Source organism: Paramacrobiotus metropolitanus, unplaced genomic scaffold (assembly GCF_019649055.1).
Source record: "Paramacrobiotus metropolitanus isolate TYO unplaced genomic scaffold, Prichtersi_v1.0 Parri_scaffold0000028, whole genome shotgun sequence".
Classification (NCBI taxonomy): domain Eukaryota; kingdom Metazoa; phylum Tardigrada; class Eutardigrada; order Parachela; family Macrobiotidae; genus Paramacrobiotus; species Paramacrobiotus metropolitanus.
The window spans coordinates 1081391-1099346 of record NW_026570248.1 but is presented as its reverse complement, the minus strand read 5'-3'; the positions used below and the strand labels follow the sequence as shown (position 1 = coordinate 1099346).

Genomic DNA, 17956 nt, shown 5'->3' with positions numbered 1-17956 from the left:
CATTGCTCCAGAGTTCAGTGTTGTGCCTTATGCTTAATAAGTCAAAAGAACAACGTATTAGGGGAACGTTGATTAAACTGTTGTTGTTGGTACTTAAACTGTTGATACTTAAACTGTTGTTGTTGTTAAACTTTCGATACATCATGAACCGTGCCTGATTAAAAGAAAATTTAGTGACTGACTAACTGCTATTAGAGGGCGTAATCAAATTAAAAGTCGTCGTTTGGTTCGCTTAATTGTGCACACTGTACCTATATGATCGTGAGGATCAAGCCGGCACGTTACTCACTTCCGTGTGAATTTTCTTCCCAAAGTCTGGTACTGTACCGCATTAATCTAAAGTTAACCGGAGATCAGAAGTCGTACGATATATCGATATCGTTGCGAACCAGCTGTTTCGATTTACGAATTATACGTACCGTACAACAACGTTGTGCTATTGTAGTTTTCAATATAATAAGTATCTATAGTCGATAACCATAGTACAGTACATACAGTAACAAAATGTACCGTTTTTGATCACACATTATTCCTTAACTTCTTTATTGACCAAATCCTTTACAATCGTTACGCTGAACTACCTTTACAATCGTCAATCAACAACAACTTCCACAACGGCTAGAAACAGTCCGAAATTCGGCGCTGACAAATGCGCTACATATGCATTGTTAGTATTAACAAATTATAAAAGGTCACAATCCAAATCAACCATCCAACCGCTGACGTACGGTTTTTAATGTGGATTGGTCATTAGAGTAGAGCTTTCTGATGGTGGTAGGCTTTGCCCAAACAGCGTAGTAAACACGAAATGCAAGTGCGAACTGCAGGCTTAGCAGCGTAGCGAGCTGCGCAACCACTATAAATAGAAGGGTCACTTTACATCAACAGGAGTCTGGGTCCTGGTGAATATGGACAAATAACAATTATTACGAAAAGTTAAGGTTGAAACACGTGTTTAATAACCACGCAGACCTGGCCAGTTGAAATTGTTAACTGGCCAGATGAGTTTTGAATTCCCATTTTGCCATATACATATAGTCATATAAACAATACCTCGGTCATGGTCATCTTAACGTAACCAACTTGGGAAGGGTCTTTGCGATTGAATATGCCTGTAAAAAAGGAACATCTTGTACAAATAAGTTACAAAAGCAGTCAAATGTTTTGCACAAATACTTATTCACGAATTACTCGTATCCTGTGCAGCAGGTATGTAATATACGAGTATAACGCAGCGTTTGTAGATCAAATTAACACAGTATCTCCAGGTACTTCTAAGTTCTACTTAGGTAGACTAGCTATCAATGAGCGATCGTGCGTAATAATTACTACTTCTATACTTACTAAATGCGGTCTGCAAATGGAGTATGCAGGTAATGAAATCTCCAAACCTAAAATTACGGCACAATGCATCTTAAAAATTTTCAGGACGATAGTGCAATTCAATTTTATGGGAGGAAGGATGTCGTGCTGACCTTAGTAGACCTTCTTTTCGCATGTGGCGGAGCATGAGCAATGATAAAATGTCCGAGTTTAGTTTAAAACCTGCAATTCCAAGGACACTTTGCTAATTAAAATCTAATTCGGATTATTATGCGAAAGCCAAATACGCACCCACATCTGCTAAAGCATCCTTTAGCTTCTCCGCTGGTAGAACCGCGCCGTTACAGTGCGTTTTAAATATGCTCTAAAAAAGATAGCCACTTGTTAATAACGCTTAGAAGAAATGAAATGCTGTTGAAGAATTTCTTTTATTGAATAATTACGACACTCAGACTTTTGCGCCAGTTAATTACATAGTACATAGATGACTTTTCGCTCACCTGCCATATTCTTAAATTATGAATGAAATCTCGAAAGCTCTGGAATGTTAAACGACCTCCACCAAACGGCTGCAAATTGATAGGAGATAGTAACGATCGAGTTTAGAGGAACAAATGATTGACGGAGTATCTGAGTGATACTACCAGTGATAGCCATACATTAAACGCCAAGACAACTTCTCGGCAGCATTCCGATGTGGCGCAGCTCTTCACATAATCTGACAACAAAACACATCATCGCGGATTTAGGACACCCCGGTAGTTTCGTTTTGAGATCTTATTAATTCTCACCATTTGGTAAAACAGCATCCAACAGCTCGGCCAAATCGAATGCACTGATGGTTTTACGCTCATCAGCCAGCTGTAAAAATGCCGCTTCGAATACTTTCATGTACACCTTCTCGCCGTTGTCGTTTGCCGCCTAGAAAGATGACAAAATCATTATTATTGTCAAAAACTGCATCTGTCACACAGCAGTAAAATATTTGCGATACATTCAGAATATCAGATGTATCAGTATGTACAAAGCGAGTATTGTCCACATCACGCATAATAATCTCTTGCGGAGGATAAATCGGACATGACCAGCGGATGTACGTAGCAATAGGATGACCAGCGTTAAAATTAAAATCGCATTGCGTATGTTTCAGACAGTCCAGTAAAGCCTTAAGCATTCTGATTGTTCACAGCACATTGAACTACCGCACGAAATTTTCAAATTTAAGTAATTAGAAACATTTGATTTTAATTCTGAAGCTTTTATATTATTTTTATGGCTATGTAGCTATTAAAGATGTTTCCATTATAGTAGAAACATCACTTTTACCGGCATTAAGTTAAAATTAAGCTTAAGCTTAAGTCGATTTTAAAAACCACGTACTGGCGCAATTTTCACCTACCCGAAGCACAACGGGTTTTAATTGAGCAGGGACATCGTCGAGAAGACCCAAATTGACCGGGACCGAGGAATACACCCGCAGCGTAAACGCCGCTTCCTGCCCAGCTTCGAAGGAAGTGGGAATGATGACGTACTGACCAGGCTGCAGTCGACACCGACTGGTCACTTGCTGCGTATTCGTATAGGCGGAATGCAAAATAGCATGGTGTTTCTTGAAAAATTGAGCATCCAAACGACCACCTACGGACGATATCTGACAAAAACAGTGAATAATTCGACTGTTTCCGGTGAAAAGAATGCGTACAACGTGCCGGGTTTTAGCAGTTTGAAAACTATTTCTCACTGTCAGACAGGAATGGGACTCACCGCATATACAGAAAATCCCACGACTAAGGGACTGAGCACAACATGCTGGTGTATGGAGATGATAATTTCATCTTCCTCGGCAGCAATGAGCAAAAACTGGGGATTAATGTGGAATGTGTCCACGTTGTTGCGGCATCCGCCGGCTGTGACGCCTTTCTGCCAACGACCTAAAACGATGATGCTACGGATCCATTTAAACACTTGAAGCCATATGCAGACTAATTTAAGTAGTACGATGACAAATCACTTGTTTTAAACATCTTCACGCACAACATACTACACGACAACATCAGCCGTACCCTCCCAAACGCGCATCGTCCACGGCTGCTTATTCCGTAAGCTGGGCTCATCGAGGGATGTGTCGCCATCGAGATGTATCAGTTCAAAGTGGGTAAACGTGGCTAGAAAGTCTTTTTCCGTCATCCTATGCGATAAAAATAAACCCACTTATCCATTATCACCACAAGGGAAACACGGTGCAATTTGTAGCTAACAACGAATCGCTTGACCGCATGTCACTTGAAGTGTGCAAACATTGCGCATGAAGCCGGCATCTTACCAGAATTCGCCTTCTGGAACATAACCGACACCTAGACGGTCTTTCTCGTGTAGAGGATAGTCATCCCACATCGGCGGATGGGTGTAATCCGAAGTTCCCCAGGGACTTTGCAAACGAAGGAGTGAGTGGCGTTCAGCATTTTTTGCTTGCACTCGTTCGATGTTTAGGAGTCGGTAATTGCATCCCAACAATATTCCATTGTGCAGCTTGTCAAAATTTCGAAGGCCACCCTGATAAAAAATTTGACAAAATTTAATGGATCCCAGTTTATTTAATGCGTGTTTAATTTTTGGCACAAAAATGATGAAAGTGATCATGTAAATGTTATTTGTCGTCAAATCAAAAGTTTATCCCGAGCCAAATTTTTATTGTGTCTTTTATGTATTCAAACCTTAAAATTCGACCTCGATTTAATTTTAATTTTTATGTACAAAGTGTGAGGTAATTTTGTAACCAGCGTCGTGCATAAGTAAATTGAAATACTGTACTGTAAATCCTTTTCGGCTTACAATTAAGCGGATAACAAAATCATTTCAAAACCTTTAATGTGTCCGCAGTCGCCATAACTTTTGCACGGATGATAAATGAGTCAGAGCGATGCAACAGCGACCATTATTTATAACAATTTATGCACAACTGCGGACTGAGAACGCAAGACGACGACGGTCAAGAGCTGGCCGCGTATTAGCACAGCATTACCTCGTCCGACAAAGCGGCACACGTAACTATGGAGGTTTTGTTGAGGACGGTGTTAAAAACCAGATTGCACGAATCCGGTGTGATCGGTACAGATTCCGCCGCACCGCCGGTGAGATTGGCCAAACCATCGAGAATATTTCCATATTTTATAGCTTCGTAAGAGCCGTGCAGTCTATTCACGGCAATCCGCGCGACAAATGAGATTTCTTGTGGTTGCACGATATTACAAATGTGTGCAATACATAGTAATTAAGAGATGGACACCCACTTGGCGTACGCTTTCTCCAGCAATGACGGCCAGAACTGTTTGGTCTGCTGCGACTGTATGAACATCAGTCGGCCATCGACAACCGGCAGCGCATCATCCACCAACACTTCCGTCCATTCGCCGCACCACCATAATCGGAAGCGGAAGAGGCCGCAATACTGGTCAGTGAAGCTCTGGTCAGCCGGCACGACACGGTAAAATAATCCACGCGCAGAATGCAGAACACCAAACGCCGTCACAAGCCAGCGATCTCCTACCAAGCACCAACAAAATCTTATGCAGTTAGTATGCGGCTCGTGGTTTAGTTGATAAACGGCAAAAACTAAAGGCCACATACATCTTGGAAATAAGCAAAAATGCAAAATAATACTACTTGGGGAATAGATAATATTCCCCAAGTAGAATAAACTCAATTCGCGGATATAAAGATGTCATTATTTGTGCTACGCAGCGCTTTATTTATCAGCTGACGCTCCTTCTCATTAATAAACGAGTAGTGATTATTTTCAATAGATCAACATCTAGTGCAAGTTACAAAATAAGCTTAAGCTAATCACAAACGAATTACATATCCCTTGATTATCCAATATCCAAAACAGGCATTACTGAAACTGAAAGGTATTGCTGCATGATTTTAATTAGCATGCACAAGTCAGTTATTTCCTGTGTTGATTTCATTCATTGTTTCGGAAAGGTAAGATCATATTAATTACTTCTCGCTGTGCATTGGTTATCATAAAGATGTTATCATAAAGATGTTTACAAAACTGCAAACATAACCTTATGCAATGGGTAAACAAGAGCGTGCAGATTTATAGTGTCGCTGACAATACTGTGCAAACACAAAAAGCATAAAGCTGTAAAGAACAACTGTTCATATACGCACATACCGAGAGGTCCAACGGAAACGTCAAATTGTGACAAACCATCCAGAAGGAACACAGGATTCTCGTAGTTTTTTATTTCCTAATAAGGATCACAAAATTCAAGGCTTAAAAAGTGGCAAAAACAGGCCGTAACGTTACCAAACAGAAAATTAAATATCGATAAAGATATTTTAACTGCAAAAGTTACTTTAACAAACAACATTTTGCATGTACTAGTAAACAGCATACAGGATGATTTCAGACTTCCTACGTATCAGAAGTTACTTTTACTAAGCAAGATAATTATAACATAGATATCAAAAGATAATTTTACCTTCATTGATATAGTTGCACTATAAATTTTATTACAAAACTATAATATATAGATTAACTTACGTACCGCTTAGCTAAGAAAATGCTAACAAATCCTTACATGCTTTTCTAAATGCTCTATTCGATACTACTAATCCATAAAATACATATCCGGTAAAATTCTGACAAGCTCAACAACCAGAAACATTTCGATTACCTTGGGACGTTTCCACGAAAATTTATGGGATGACTTTTGATGGTAAAATACTGATGTTTGAACCGGAGGAAAATCTGGATCTTCAAAGAGTATCTGAGAATTTTTCGCACCAGCCGTTTTAAGTAATTCCGATCGAATTTCCTCGTAATCCGGCATTGTAACATTTGTGTGCATTAATAAAACTTCTCCATGTTGAATATCCTGACACACTGCGAAGATCTTCAAGTGGAAAAGTGCAACTCAACAGAAGAGTAATATAAAGTTGCCGACCTGTAAAGCGCATCAAATTCGAGCAGTGATTCGTAAAGTAAATGCTCGTAAGTCAGATTGCTCAAGCTCAAAAACAAGTAAGTGCCATATACCGGATACTCTAGTTCATGGCGAACAGTGCGAGCTATTTGTAAAAAACGAAATAAGTACTCGCACAGAATCGGTATGTGCCTTGCGGCTGTTTGACATTCGGCGGATGGACATGGAAAACAGATGCATCGCTAAAGTGTAAAAAATTAATTTTCATTTACAGTCACAAATTATTGTCCGCAACTAATTTGCCATGTGAGCGAATAATATCCTAGCGTGTACAGCTGTTTCTTTTAAAACTTACCCATGCTAATAACATAAGACGCTTTAATTACTGATACTGTTCACCACGAGGAATATGGATACCGGTACATAAAGTTTTCTCGATGTGCAGTACGTCAAAACTCCTAAAACTGCACAGTATACTCTTATGCTGTATAGGTAAATTTCCCACCAAAGTGGAAAAGCATGTGTGCATGCACGTATGTCTTTAGGAAGACGAATTTCAAGCGCGCGCTATTATTATACTTACGAAGTATTTTTTTAAAAAAACACAATGGCTGACCAGTGACCAGAGCAGAACTCATGCGTTTGCAAACTGGAGTATCTCTAGATCTACGTGGTGTTGTTAGCGCTAATATTAAACTGTCCCATGTGCAAAAGCAGAAAGGCAACAGCTCTCATGATATTATTACGTAAGTATTCACAATTTCTTCAGTTTCATTATCCAGACTCAAAATACAATTGTAGCTGGAATCCCTTTCACTTTAGTGCCCGTACGGGGAAGTATTCTACAATATTCGTACAGTCGTACGGTGCGAATATTGTAGCAAAGCTTTTCCATAACGTGATTATAATAAAATTTATTAATCATGCGACAATACACCTGATGCCGTACTTCGTAACTGCTAACGCTGTTTGATCGTAATAGAATTCGTTACCTTGTTCGATGCTTGTGCGCCACTGGCGTACGGTAAGTAACCCATGTACAACCACAGAAGTTTATTCTGAAAACGCTTTTATCGTTCAGCACATGTAAAATGAATGCGCTACACTCACTATTAAAGGAGCTTGCGAAAATGTTCTATCTGTACGCCGGAGCTGCACCGAAACAACTGCAGCATTTAAAAACAGAGAAAGCAAGTCACCAAATGTTTAAACTGGTAAAAATTAACTTGTACAAGCTGCCATCTTCAAGACGTAGTGTATGAATCTTGTCTTTAAACAAAACAGGAAAGCGGGACAAACAAAAGCCAAAACCCATCCAGCTGACCCTTTGTACTTGTCGACGATAGTCGTGGCACCTTTGGTCGCTTCCTATAATTCCTAATCGATAGCCATCGCAGCTGCTTGTTCCGGAGTAACGTCGAGTTCTTTTGGACAGCAGAGTTTTTTCATTCCCGTCAAGCAACAGGCGATCTTGTTATTGCCGCATTTTGACTCCATTAGACTCTTCTTCGAACTGGGACAAGATGGCATACAAAAGGGCGCGGTACCGTGCCATTTGCAGTGCCTAGAGTATTAACCGTAAGTGTTGATTCAGACACCATGAAAATGTTCAAACCAACATAAGCGAAAACAACTGACGATTAAGATGATTTTACGACATTCGAGAACCTAGCAAATACAGAGACCGACAGAAAAAACTACAAACAAGCAGCCAGAATCCACAGGTGCCACACCAACGAGCTCGCTGGTTAAGGGCCAAACGCAGAGCGTTGTAAGGGCAAGCCCCCAGATTGCTTCGGGCGTAACAACAGAAAAATCCGACCGCAAACATCCGCGCTTCCTCCATCCGTATCCAGAGCCTGGGAGATCCACGTTCGTTCCACGATACCCCAACGACATGAACAATGAAATGAAACGATCCAACGCGCAGTGAGAGTTCCAGAAGTCAACAAGGCTCCACAGCACAGATCCACGTTCTTCGGGCGCATTTACCATAAAAGCAGGATTTAGGGGTTTACCGATTGCCGCGCTGACGAGATCACTGGTTAAAAGGGCCAAACGCGAAGCGTTATAAGGGCAAGCCCCCAGATCACTCGAAGCACAACATTCAGACGCCCCAGAATGTCCCCCCTCACAGCGCATGCAGTCGCTCCCGCAGCACAGGCTCCAGCGTCCTGACGACTCCATTAGATAGGCAAGAATGGGTTCCGACGTATGACTCGAGCAGTATGAAGGTAAGTAAGGAATAATGAGAGGAATAAAAGTCACGAAAAGATGCTGCGAGAACCGAAGGCAGTTCGTACACTGGAGAGTGTATCTGTAGTTCCTATGAACAACTTGTCCCTGCCAATCTGGTTCGAACCAGAAATGGCAGGGCTCACTATTTATCCACAAAAATTCCCAAGAAGAAATCGAAAAACACAAAAGGGTTACTCTAGACGAAGTTGTCTAGAGAAGACTTTAAAAGAACTCCTTATGGCGACCCGGATGCTGCCTAGAGTAGGAAACTAAACTGCATACGCTCGATCTTGTAGACACTCTTAGAAAGAATTGCACCTTAAAAGCAGATGCTATTGCTCGGGATTCAACATTTGAAAAAAATACCTGGACACTCCGAGCGTGCAGTTCACGTTGGTTATCGCCATCAATATCATTCCAGCGAAAAAAACAATAAGTACAGTTGATCGATCCATGTTTTAGGCTCGACGTTCCTTCTAATACAGCACTGGTCTACTGAAACTGAAGTGAAACCCACGACGCTAATCTCTACTGAATGCCAGAACAAAATACTGGAAACAGCTCCTGATATTTAATCTAAGGTAAAACTGTAAAAGCGAAATTATTTGAATGGACTAATCTTCTCCAAACAAAGCGATGTAAATGCAGTCATTCAAACAAAGCGATGTACTTAAGTAAATGCAGTTCATACCTCAGTGGAAACTACCGTACTTGAAAGTGTGTATAACTGTACTGCTTGACCCTCACGCATCATCGATTGGTCAGCGTTCTTACATAATCATAAAAGCCTCCTGACCATTGGCTATTCCGCAATACGGGTCGGGTCTGCTTCCACTTCCACCAAACCAAAATTTTTACTGTACTTTCTTTCCTTTTTGAGGTACAGTACTTTGCTGTGCTACTAAAGTACAGTATTAATAAAGGAAAGAAAATTATTCTTGCAACGAAAGTGTGATTAAAATTATTTTAAATGGCTGTACTCAATTTGAGTACTTGTACCGTAGTAAATAAATCGAGTACTTTGGCTACAGAATTAATGTTAATTGTAAGTAACCTTGGACGCGTACCGTAACTTATGGTCAGTTATTATTAAAAGTCCCGGTAATTGTTATAAAAGAATAACCAAAAATCATCTTATAAGGGCTAATGGCGCATAAAATTTGGGAGAATGCGTGCGAACCATTATGGAAATAGGGCTTCTGTAATAACTGTGTAGCAGAGCAGTGCATTTGTAATCAAACAGTCTGAATTCCGAAGGAAAAGTACACGAGCTACTTACTCGGAGTAAGTATTTTAATTTACAACTATTTTGATCCATAGCTTTTTGGGGATAGTAGGTAGTAGGTACGACTGAAAGAGTTATATACATAATACGTAACTAGCCAGGCAGTATAAAAGAATAATAATAAATCTGGGAAAGTACGTATCTTTTTGGCTGCAGGACATACACAGTGCCAGAGTACCGGCGTCCCTTGTCCAGAGACTCAAGACTCCGCCCGGTAAAAATCGGTTGCTGCATTCTTTACGAGCATATGTGATCGCTGACAAGGTAGCCTGTAGGTCATAAAATCGGCTGAATGAATGCAGAAAGAGAAGATCGAATTTTATTCTCATGTGCTCTTTTTATCGTAAGAAGTTAACTGTATCAATATTAAAAGGTCAGTCAGTAATGCAAACTTTGCACAGAGCATCGTAAAATCTGCAATACACCGACCAAATTTCCCAGTTGCACCACAAATAAAATCCAGGAATTTTACAAAGGCATCAGGAAATACCAACGAAAAAACAAAATCAAAAATTTAAGATCAACGAATATACTTATTAAAAGCTATTATTCCAGTCCCTGCATCAATAACTTAATCTGCCGGCATTCCTTTTTCAGATTCTGAGAGTGATTTCGACTATCTTTCTCGATGAACTCACGTAGCAGCAGAAGGTGGCTGTAACAAATCCGACTCTTTTGCACACTAAAACGTCATTAAGATAAGCAAGTGTTAAACAAACAACAACACAATATAACATTATAATAATAGAGGCGAATTAAATTGCACCGATCTTACCGTTCTTCCTGGGAAATGTTCACACCAAAACTCGGAACAGCGTTAAGGTTAGTTTTGATGATCGGACCAAATGTCTTGAGCGATAGCTTTAAAATAGCCACAGCGGCAAGAATGTAGCTCTCAAACTTATGAGAAATAAGTTTGTGTAAATGCGGTAAAACCAACGAGCAACAATCGAGGGTCCACAATGATGGTTTGGTGCAAAAAATATTGAGCACATCAACCAATACGGCCGGATCGTTAAATCTTATTACTCCATCGACGATAGCCTGCAAGAACGGCAAGTCAATACAACGAAAGGCATACAGAAAATAAATACCAAGTACGCCAAATTAAACGCAACTGCGCAATAAAGACTGCGGTCGATCTGACTCTTAAGGATCACAGACTGACTATTGCATAACTGAATCATCAGTTTCCGACTATTATTCAAAAATCGCAAATAATGAATTAAATGGCCAATCAAAGAGTCAACCACGTTGCTCGATCATCTTCTAGTAGAACAATTTGATTATCCTACTGCACTTCTTTTGCAATAAATTCCTTCCGCGATAACGACCGTACGCATACACCGGACGGCATCCAAAAAGAGTCCTTTACGTCTTACTGTTAGGCTAACAGATCAAAATATTTTTATTGCCCGCGTTTCCGCAGGCTGCTGTTACTATCCGATGCAGTTTTTCATTTCATAAATAAGCCTACCTTTACGTCACCTTGGGACCACATCTGCTGAATGGACCTAAGGTTCTCCAGGCGATTGCGCAACATAACGATCAATGGCGCGTGGCTAATCCTTATGCGATTTAACGCCGCACCGTTGAGATTACTGGTTTCGTACATAGCAAACACATCACTGGTATCGTATGGCTGTGCTTCCTGATCCATAGGATAATGCTTCGATACAGGATACACCGGCATCACAGGGGGACGGAAATGTGCGGGCAAGGATGAACCAAACGGTTCATCTATCACGGACGGCAAATTATTATCAGGAATATGAAAGTAGGGCTTAGTGAATGGCACGCCGATCTTCACAGTGTCAGGTAATGCGAAATTATCACTCTGGGAACGAGAAATGGGCGCGGAGGTCCGAGTGTTAATTTTGCCGTTATCTTTTCCCACCTCACTACCTTTCGGTAAAGGCCGAATAATCTGCACATTTGGTCCAGACTTTCGGTTTCGAGAATGAAACAGTGGCTTAACTGTCTTTCGTCCTGGCGACACCGACTTCCGGCGAGCACGGACAGGCGAGGAACCCGAGGGACTGGAGGGGCTCGGATCCCGCGGAGGCGAGCGATTCAACTGTCTAGTGGGAGCGAAAACTTCGTTGGCGTCCACGGCACTCTCCTTTGCTTTCAGATTGTACAACGAAATGCGGTTGTTTGGCTCTTTGCTACGGCTACGCGCTGGTAGTTTGGCTGGGATTTGCGATACACGCTTGCTGGGATCTTTTAATTTGCGAGGTAATGTTTTGTACACCGGTCCGCTATCGATTTTTTCCGCCTCGTCAACGACAGTATCTTTCCCACGAATGCGACTGAGATCCACAATGTAAGTAACAACTGTTGATTTACCCACCGACGCGGTTACGAGTTGGTTCGAACGACCTAAAAAAGCATTCGAAATGTAAAAACAACCATTACAAAATAGATTCGAAGTAATAAATATCCAACAACTGAAAACTCGGATGTTTAGCGTCACTCAGTTACACTTGCAAGGTTAAACCTGAGTTCTATTCGCCGACGAAATACTGCACCTGATACTGCCATATCTCCGACCCTTCCCCATCCAACCGGCACCACATCAAAGCACGCGCTAGGCTCCCATCCGTAATTCCTCAAAATATCATCGCACCCGGCCAACAAAGAAGAGCCATCTCTTTGAAATCTGATGCAACGAATTGCCGATGTCTCCTTATCTGTTTGACTAATGGCTTCAAAAGTTTCCAAATCCCAAAACTTAACAACTCCATCTTGACCGGCGCTGGCCAGCAGCAGGTCATTGGGATGGAATGCCAATGAATAGACGGGAGAACTGCGTGAATGCACGAATTCCTTAAGTAGTTTTCCGGCTTGCCATTGATATACTTGCACCGTGCCATCGATCCCAGCCGATGTAATCCATTTACCGTGCGGCGAAAACAGCACATCCTTAATGGAGTCCTGGTGCTGTTTGAAGGATATCACGCAAGCTTTCTGGCGCAGATCCCAAATTTTTACCTGCAAGTCGGTCGACCCGCTGACGATAAAATTTGGATCAAGCGGCAGGAAATCCACAGCCTAGATAAGAATAGCAAAATACAGGTTAGGTACATATTTGAATACAATGCTGCCTATTTCAAGGCTAAGCTTTGTCCGTGTGCCAATGTTCTGAAAGCCGCATACGGTAACAACATATGCGTAAGCATGTGCATTTGCAAAAAATGATTGAATTACAACCTATCGTTAAACGATTAAACTCAACAGTCATAACTTGGCACCGACCGCCTATTAAACGGCACAATCAATCCAGCCGATAAAACGCCAGATCCGGTGCGCGATTGAACAGCAGGTGCGACGTACTTGAGCACTGACTGCCTGTCTCGAGAGATTAACGTTCGCTTTCTCGAGTACCAATTCTGCTCTGATTTCACTGAAATGCTACGTGAATAAACACGACACTGCCATAACTGAACTGAAATAGGTATCTGCCAAAAACTTTACAACATTTCCAAATCGACAAGTAAAGTACACTCCGCTAAGAGTATTCGTACAGAAAAACTATCTTTCATGATAAAATAATAATTTTACAAATATGTGACAGAAAATAAGAACGCGCTACTTAATTAAACTGTCATCAATAACCACTTCCGATCTTCAGAAACATCTAAAAGCGATACAATAGCAAAATGGTGTCATAATTGATGAGCGATGTACTTAGTGCGGACACATTTTTGGTAAGCCAACAATGTCTGATCAAATCGCTGGGCGCGACATTGTAACTACCACGGACAAAATGTCATAAATACTGAATTCACTATTAGCCTTATTAAGCCCTAAAACAAATTGTGCAAACAGATACGAATCATGTCGGAAGTATAAAGAAAGAATGACAAATACAAATAAACTCAATGTAACGCAACTGCAGAACAGATTATTGTGAAAGCAGCCCAGCGCTTACGCACGGTGCCAGTCAAATCAGCAAATAACAGTAACACTCAAACAATCCGGTTTTCTACCTACGCAGACAATCTCTGCATTCTTCAATAAATATTTATATAAACTTTACCGTAACATCGGACTTGTGCCCAGTCAGGGTTCGCTTGATTTTATCTGCCGCCAGGTCCCACACCTAAAACAAGTTAACGAAGTCAGGAATATATCGGTTGTTGTGGAACAAAAAAACACAGCAAAGACAAATAACGGTTTATTAAAGCAAAATGTTTACAGTTTACAACAAATAGTGAAACATGATCACACAGTGGTTAATGTCTCCGACCACCTGTTTACGCTTTTAGAAAGTTTTCTAACAAAAAAAATGCTATCCGGGAAATCGCTAAGCCGCAAAAAAATCTGTTTTTACAGATTCAGCACCATTTATTATTATTTCAAACATTTTCAGAAATTCACTTACTTTAAGCGAGCCTGAAGTCGAGCCAGCGACCACAGATTCCTCGGTAGGGTCGAATTTTACACAGACCGCAGCTGATGGTAACCCAGCCAGCGATTTAAGAGGAGTTTTTTGTCCCACAATCCACAAATTAACCAAACAATCCGCTCCTCCAGTGGCAAGCACACGGCCGTTCATTTGGCCCAGTGCGAGACATGTTACGGCGGTGGAGTGGGCCTCCACTTCCGCAATTTTTGTTACTTTTCGCGATGGAACATTCATCTTCGCATCCGGACTAGGTTTCAGTTAGCCCTGACACTCTGGCCGCCACATTGTCAGTGGACAGTAAGCTGGAATGATTGATGCAAACCATTACCGAACGAACTCCAAATAAGCAATTTTACTTTTTAAACGCTGGTTAACAGACTTAAGAACTTCAATCACATCAACGTTCAACACTGCACTTACGTGAAGACAACAACGCTACAATCTGCCAGATTTATCGTTTGTGCAAGCAGCAAGCTGGCAATGAGTAAAATTATTACTGTATTATCACTATTATGGTACTGACTTTCGCAGTCCGCTAATTTAGCAAATTTCAAGCAGTACCAAGAGGCGAGAAACCACGTTAACAAATTCAAAATTAATAACATCCGTGTACTTTTAAAAGATTCTACAATGGACAGAAAAATTAAAAACAAAAACAGAAAAATTTGAAATCGTTTACAGGCCAGGAAGACAAGAACGAGTTGTGAGATACCACAACAAAATACGGGATGTCCACCCGTTGGGGTGCGCGCATTATACAGTAGTTAACAAAAACTGAACCAATCGCTGTAGCCCGCGGGTGTTCGTACCCAAACCAGCCTTTTTATTTTTTTCGTGCTTACTTTCAGATTTCAGTACTGTACGAGTAAACTGTAATTAAAACCGGCACTTTATAAAGTCGCACTAATATGCTATACTCATTCGTGCTTAATTAAAGTTTGAAGCTAACAAATTTCAGTAATATTCACTAATCCGTCTTCAGCTCCTTACTTCTGCGATATCCGAAACCAACTAAGAGGGCTGTGCGCGTGAATGGAAAAAAGAGAAAAGCGCAAAAAGGAGTTTGCAAATTGGGTGGTTTTGTAAATCTGGATTGTTGGGAAATGACAAGTTTTGGGGTAAATCCTTCCGGATACGGTGTACAAGTGCCAGAAGACGATAAAGATGACTTGACTTTTGCTTTACGATTACAACATTATTCCATAAAGTTTAACCTCCTTGCGCAAAATCAGCGAAATCTTGCCGGTATTCAGGCATGGAATTCGAAGACATTAACCACAAAAAATCAGCTCTAATGTACAGGTGCAATCTGTTTGTACCCGGCAATCATCACTTCATAACGCGCTTATGCAAAATCGACTGCAACTGTGCTTGTTTAAAGTGTAAACCATATAAATTATTTTAACACGAACATGTCCACCTGATCAGATGGAAACGATATAAGTTTAAAACGGTATGCTGCCAACCAACCAAGCTCCATACGAGCAAATACGTACATATAGATTTCATCAATGCATCAGCATTGTGCATACTCTCACACGAATCACATAACATGTGAACCATTCCAAAATAGCTTAACCGCGGCAATCATAATGCGAGCAAACTCTCATGTGCAACCAGGTAACAGTACGATCTCCACCGAATCGAAAGATATGCGGAGGATGGTGTCATAACGTCAGCACATATTATATTCCATTGCAGTCAAGATGCTGAATCTCGGTCAAATAAATTTCTGCCTTAAAAAAGCGTTGGGGTGGACTGAGATGCTGGTACTATCCGCAGGTAAATTATAGCGTGCGAAGGTAGCAACATTCACGCTTGACTAGCTTCCTGCAACATCAACACTCGAGCAAAAATCTTCAGACCGATGCAAAACGTTGTAGTGCGATATCTTCTGCAATACCGGCAACCAGATCAAGCACGGTAGACTGACTGGCTTTAATTTATTAAGAAAAAATAATTCTGTCAATAAAGCCAGCTTGTTATTTGTTTCTTTCATCAAATATATTACTAATTGACAAAAGATTGCACCATTGCCAGCTTTACTTTGAACGCCTTTGAGGGAACATTCAATTATTTATATTTACAGAAATAAACTGAATATTTCGCTTGATGAATACAACTAACCCAGCACCCAGCACAACACTTAGAAAACGAGTGAAAGTGTATAGCAATAATATCTGCTTTGCAAAATAACAAATTTAGAAGCAATTTCAAGTAAGTATGCGTATTTTGATCTTATATATATTCTTATCAAAGTTCCGCAAATCTATGACCACAGTAAATAACAATTTCCAGAATTCATAACAGAAGTAGTGAATTTAAAAAATTTATAATACGATCCAAAAAACCAAAAATGATCTTTTGCAGTACACAACTGTAGGTTCGGGAGTATGCAGATGTATCATAGTCCATAATACAAATTTAATATCAATTATTACTAAATTGCTGTAGGCCTATTGTACAACAAGGCTGTATCTGCAAGTGCATTACGCACACGTACCATGATAATTACATTTTAAAATAATCAATTTTGACGCTTGACACCCGGTCTGCTGCCTGATCGATAGTTTGATACGAGTACCATACGTTCTAGCGTAGAAAAGTTACAATTTTCGTGATCGTGGACAATACGTACTGATACGAAAGGTCAACGAACATCCTTCGTCCCCATTATTTCTGTTAATAGCATGGGTATGCACCTCTGAAGGTACTGTATAGAGGTAAACTGCAAATATTGCAAATGCAAAGTATGCTAATAATTTTTGGTATGTTGCCTGATGAGCACATCGATCAATATGTATTAAGATTCGACTTTACAAAAATTAACCATTACAATCGACAAGACCCAATACAGTCGGCATCATGCAGTCTGCCTGCACCATCCGTTTATGATCTTTTTCAGTTCTGTTCCGTTCTTTTACAGTTTCTAAACCATATATTCTAAATCATCATAATATTCACAATTAGTATTCAGAATATGATTTTGAAACTGGAAAAGAACAGAACAAAATAGAAAAAGAAGATCAGTACGAGTGCCGAAACCGTATCGTATTCCCATTTTTGTTAACCTTGGTAGACACAAGAAGACTAAAAAAAGGAAGCAATGTACGCGTGTGTATCGTACTGTACCTGGCATGCATACACGCATAGGTTATGTAATTCCCGACATACCAGTATGCAAATTATAATTATGTGGAACAGTTTCTTTAATTCTCGACACCAAAAATCTGAATGCCGGTACTATTTTTATCTACCTAGCAGTTCTAGTCTAAAACTTGGGAATCGAAACAGTGGTCATTCCAGTATAGCCGGCAGCACTATACTCTAGAGAACGTACATCTGCAAACGTACATCGTAAAGTACATAATTATTAAAATTTAATAACTGTTGAAATACAAACAACTCCGTATGTAAATGCATAAGCAGCTATACAAAAATTAATTATCATAAATACTTAATTATGTTTAAGTAAGTACTAAAAATCGAACCATTCCATTCCGCACTGCTCCATGCTCCATGGTTACCGAGAAAATTTTAAACAATATGTAACTATTGAATAAATCACTTAACAGCGCGCGATGATCACAACACCAGAACAGCTGTCGTATAAGGTTTCATAAAAAAATCTAAATCAAAAATTTTAAAAAAGGGACTGATTACTTTGAGACCATCGCAAAATTTAAGCTACTTGACTTTTGTTTAAAATTGTAAACAACCCTAGCAGATGCAACCACAATATCGTGAAATCACCATCGTGCATTA

At 40.3% G+C, this 17956-nt stretch overlaps 2 protein-coding genes across 4 annotated transcripts; both read right to left on the bottom strand.

Annotated features, from left to right (window-relative positions):
• Positions 1–538: 538 nt before the first annotated feature.
• LOC129588210 (calpain-C-like) lies at positions 539–9178 on the bottom strand. 2 transcript variants are annotated; one of them, XM_055482362.1, is made up of 17 exons: positions 8862–9178; positions 6009–6278; positions 5504–5579; positions 4614–4866; positions 4346–4517; positions 3647–3876; positions 3387–3511; positions 3088–3254; positions 2723–2974; positions 2115–2244; positions 1983–2041; positions 1824–1892; positions 1615–1687; positions 1476–1545; positions 1345–1391; positions 1054–1112; positions 539–856 (listed from the first exon to the last, which is right to left on the bottom strand). In XM_055482362.1, the coding sequence occupies exons 2-17, from the start codon at positions 6180–6182 to the stop codon at positions 830–832; spliced, it is 1983 nt and encodes a 660-aa protein (XP_055338337.1). In that variant the 5' UTR covers positions 6183–6278; positions 8862–9178; the 3' UTR covers positions 539–829. The 2 variants fall into 2 exon arrangements, 1 of the variants encoding a protein (XP_055338337.1); XR_008690451.1 differs by lacking the exon at positions 539–856 and having other exon boundaries at positions 1619–1687.
• Positions 9179–10079: 901 nt separating this feature from the next.
• LOC129588209 (katanin p80 WD40 repeat-containing subunit B1-like) lies at positions 10080–15749 on the bottom strand. 2 transcript variants are annotated; one of them, XM_055482361.1, is made up of 7 exons: positions 15182–15749; positions 14168–14493; positions 13823–13885; positions 12312–12834; positions 11258–12162; positions 10556–10824; positions 10080–10462 (listed from the first exon to the last, which is right to left on the bottom strand). In XM_055482361.1, exons 2-7 carry the CDS (start codon positions 14423–14425, stop codon positions 10327–10329), a joined length of 2154 nt encoding a protein of 717 aa, XP_055338336.1. In that variant the 5' UTR covers positions 14426–14493; positions 15182–15749; the 3' UTR covers positions 10080–10326. The 2 variants fall into 2 exon arrangements, with proteins under 2 accessions (XP_055338336.1, XP_055338335.1); XM_055482360.1 differs by lacking the exon at positions 15182–15749 and adding an exon at positions 14612–14859.
• Between the last annotated feature and the right edge of the window lie 2207 nt (positions 15750–17956).

Coding starts and splice junctions, on each gene's coding strand:
- LOC129588210 (XM_055482362.1), bottom strand. CDS start 6,182: ATGCACACAAATGTTACAATGCCGGATTACGAGGAAATTCGATCGGAA. Junction 4,867..5,503: donor CGTTTCCGTTGGACCTCTCG/GTATGTGCGTAT, acceptor GGTGCTTGGTAG/GAGATCGCTGGCTTGTGACG. Junction 4,518..4,613: donor CTGGAGAAAGCGTACGCCAA/GTGGGTGTCCAT, acceptor TGCCGTGAATAG/ACTGCACGGCTCTTACGAAG.
- LOC129588209 (XM_055482361.1), bottom strand. CDS start 14,425: ATGAATGTTCCATCGCGAAAAGTAACAAAAATTGCGGAAGTGGAGGCC. Junction 12,163..12,311: donor CGGAGATATGGCAGTATCAG/GTGCAGTATTTC, acceptor ATGCTTTTTTAG/GTCGTTCGAACCAACTCGTA. Junction 10,463..10,555: donor AACATTTCCCAGGAAGAACG/GTAAGATCGGTG, acceptor ATGACGTTTTAG/TGTGCAAAAGAGTCGGATTT.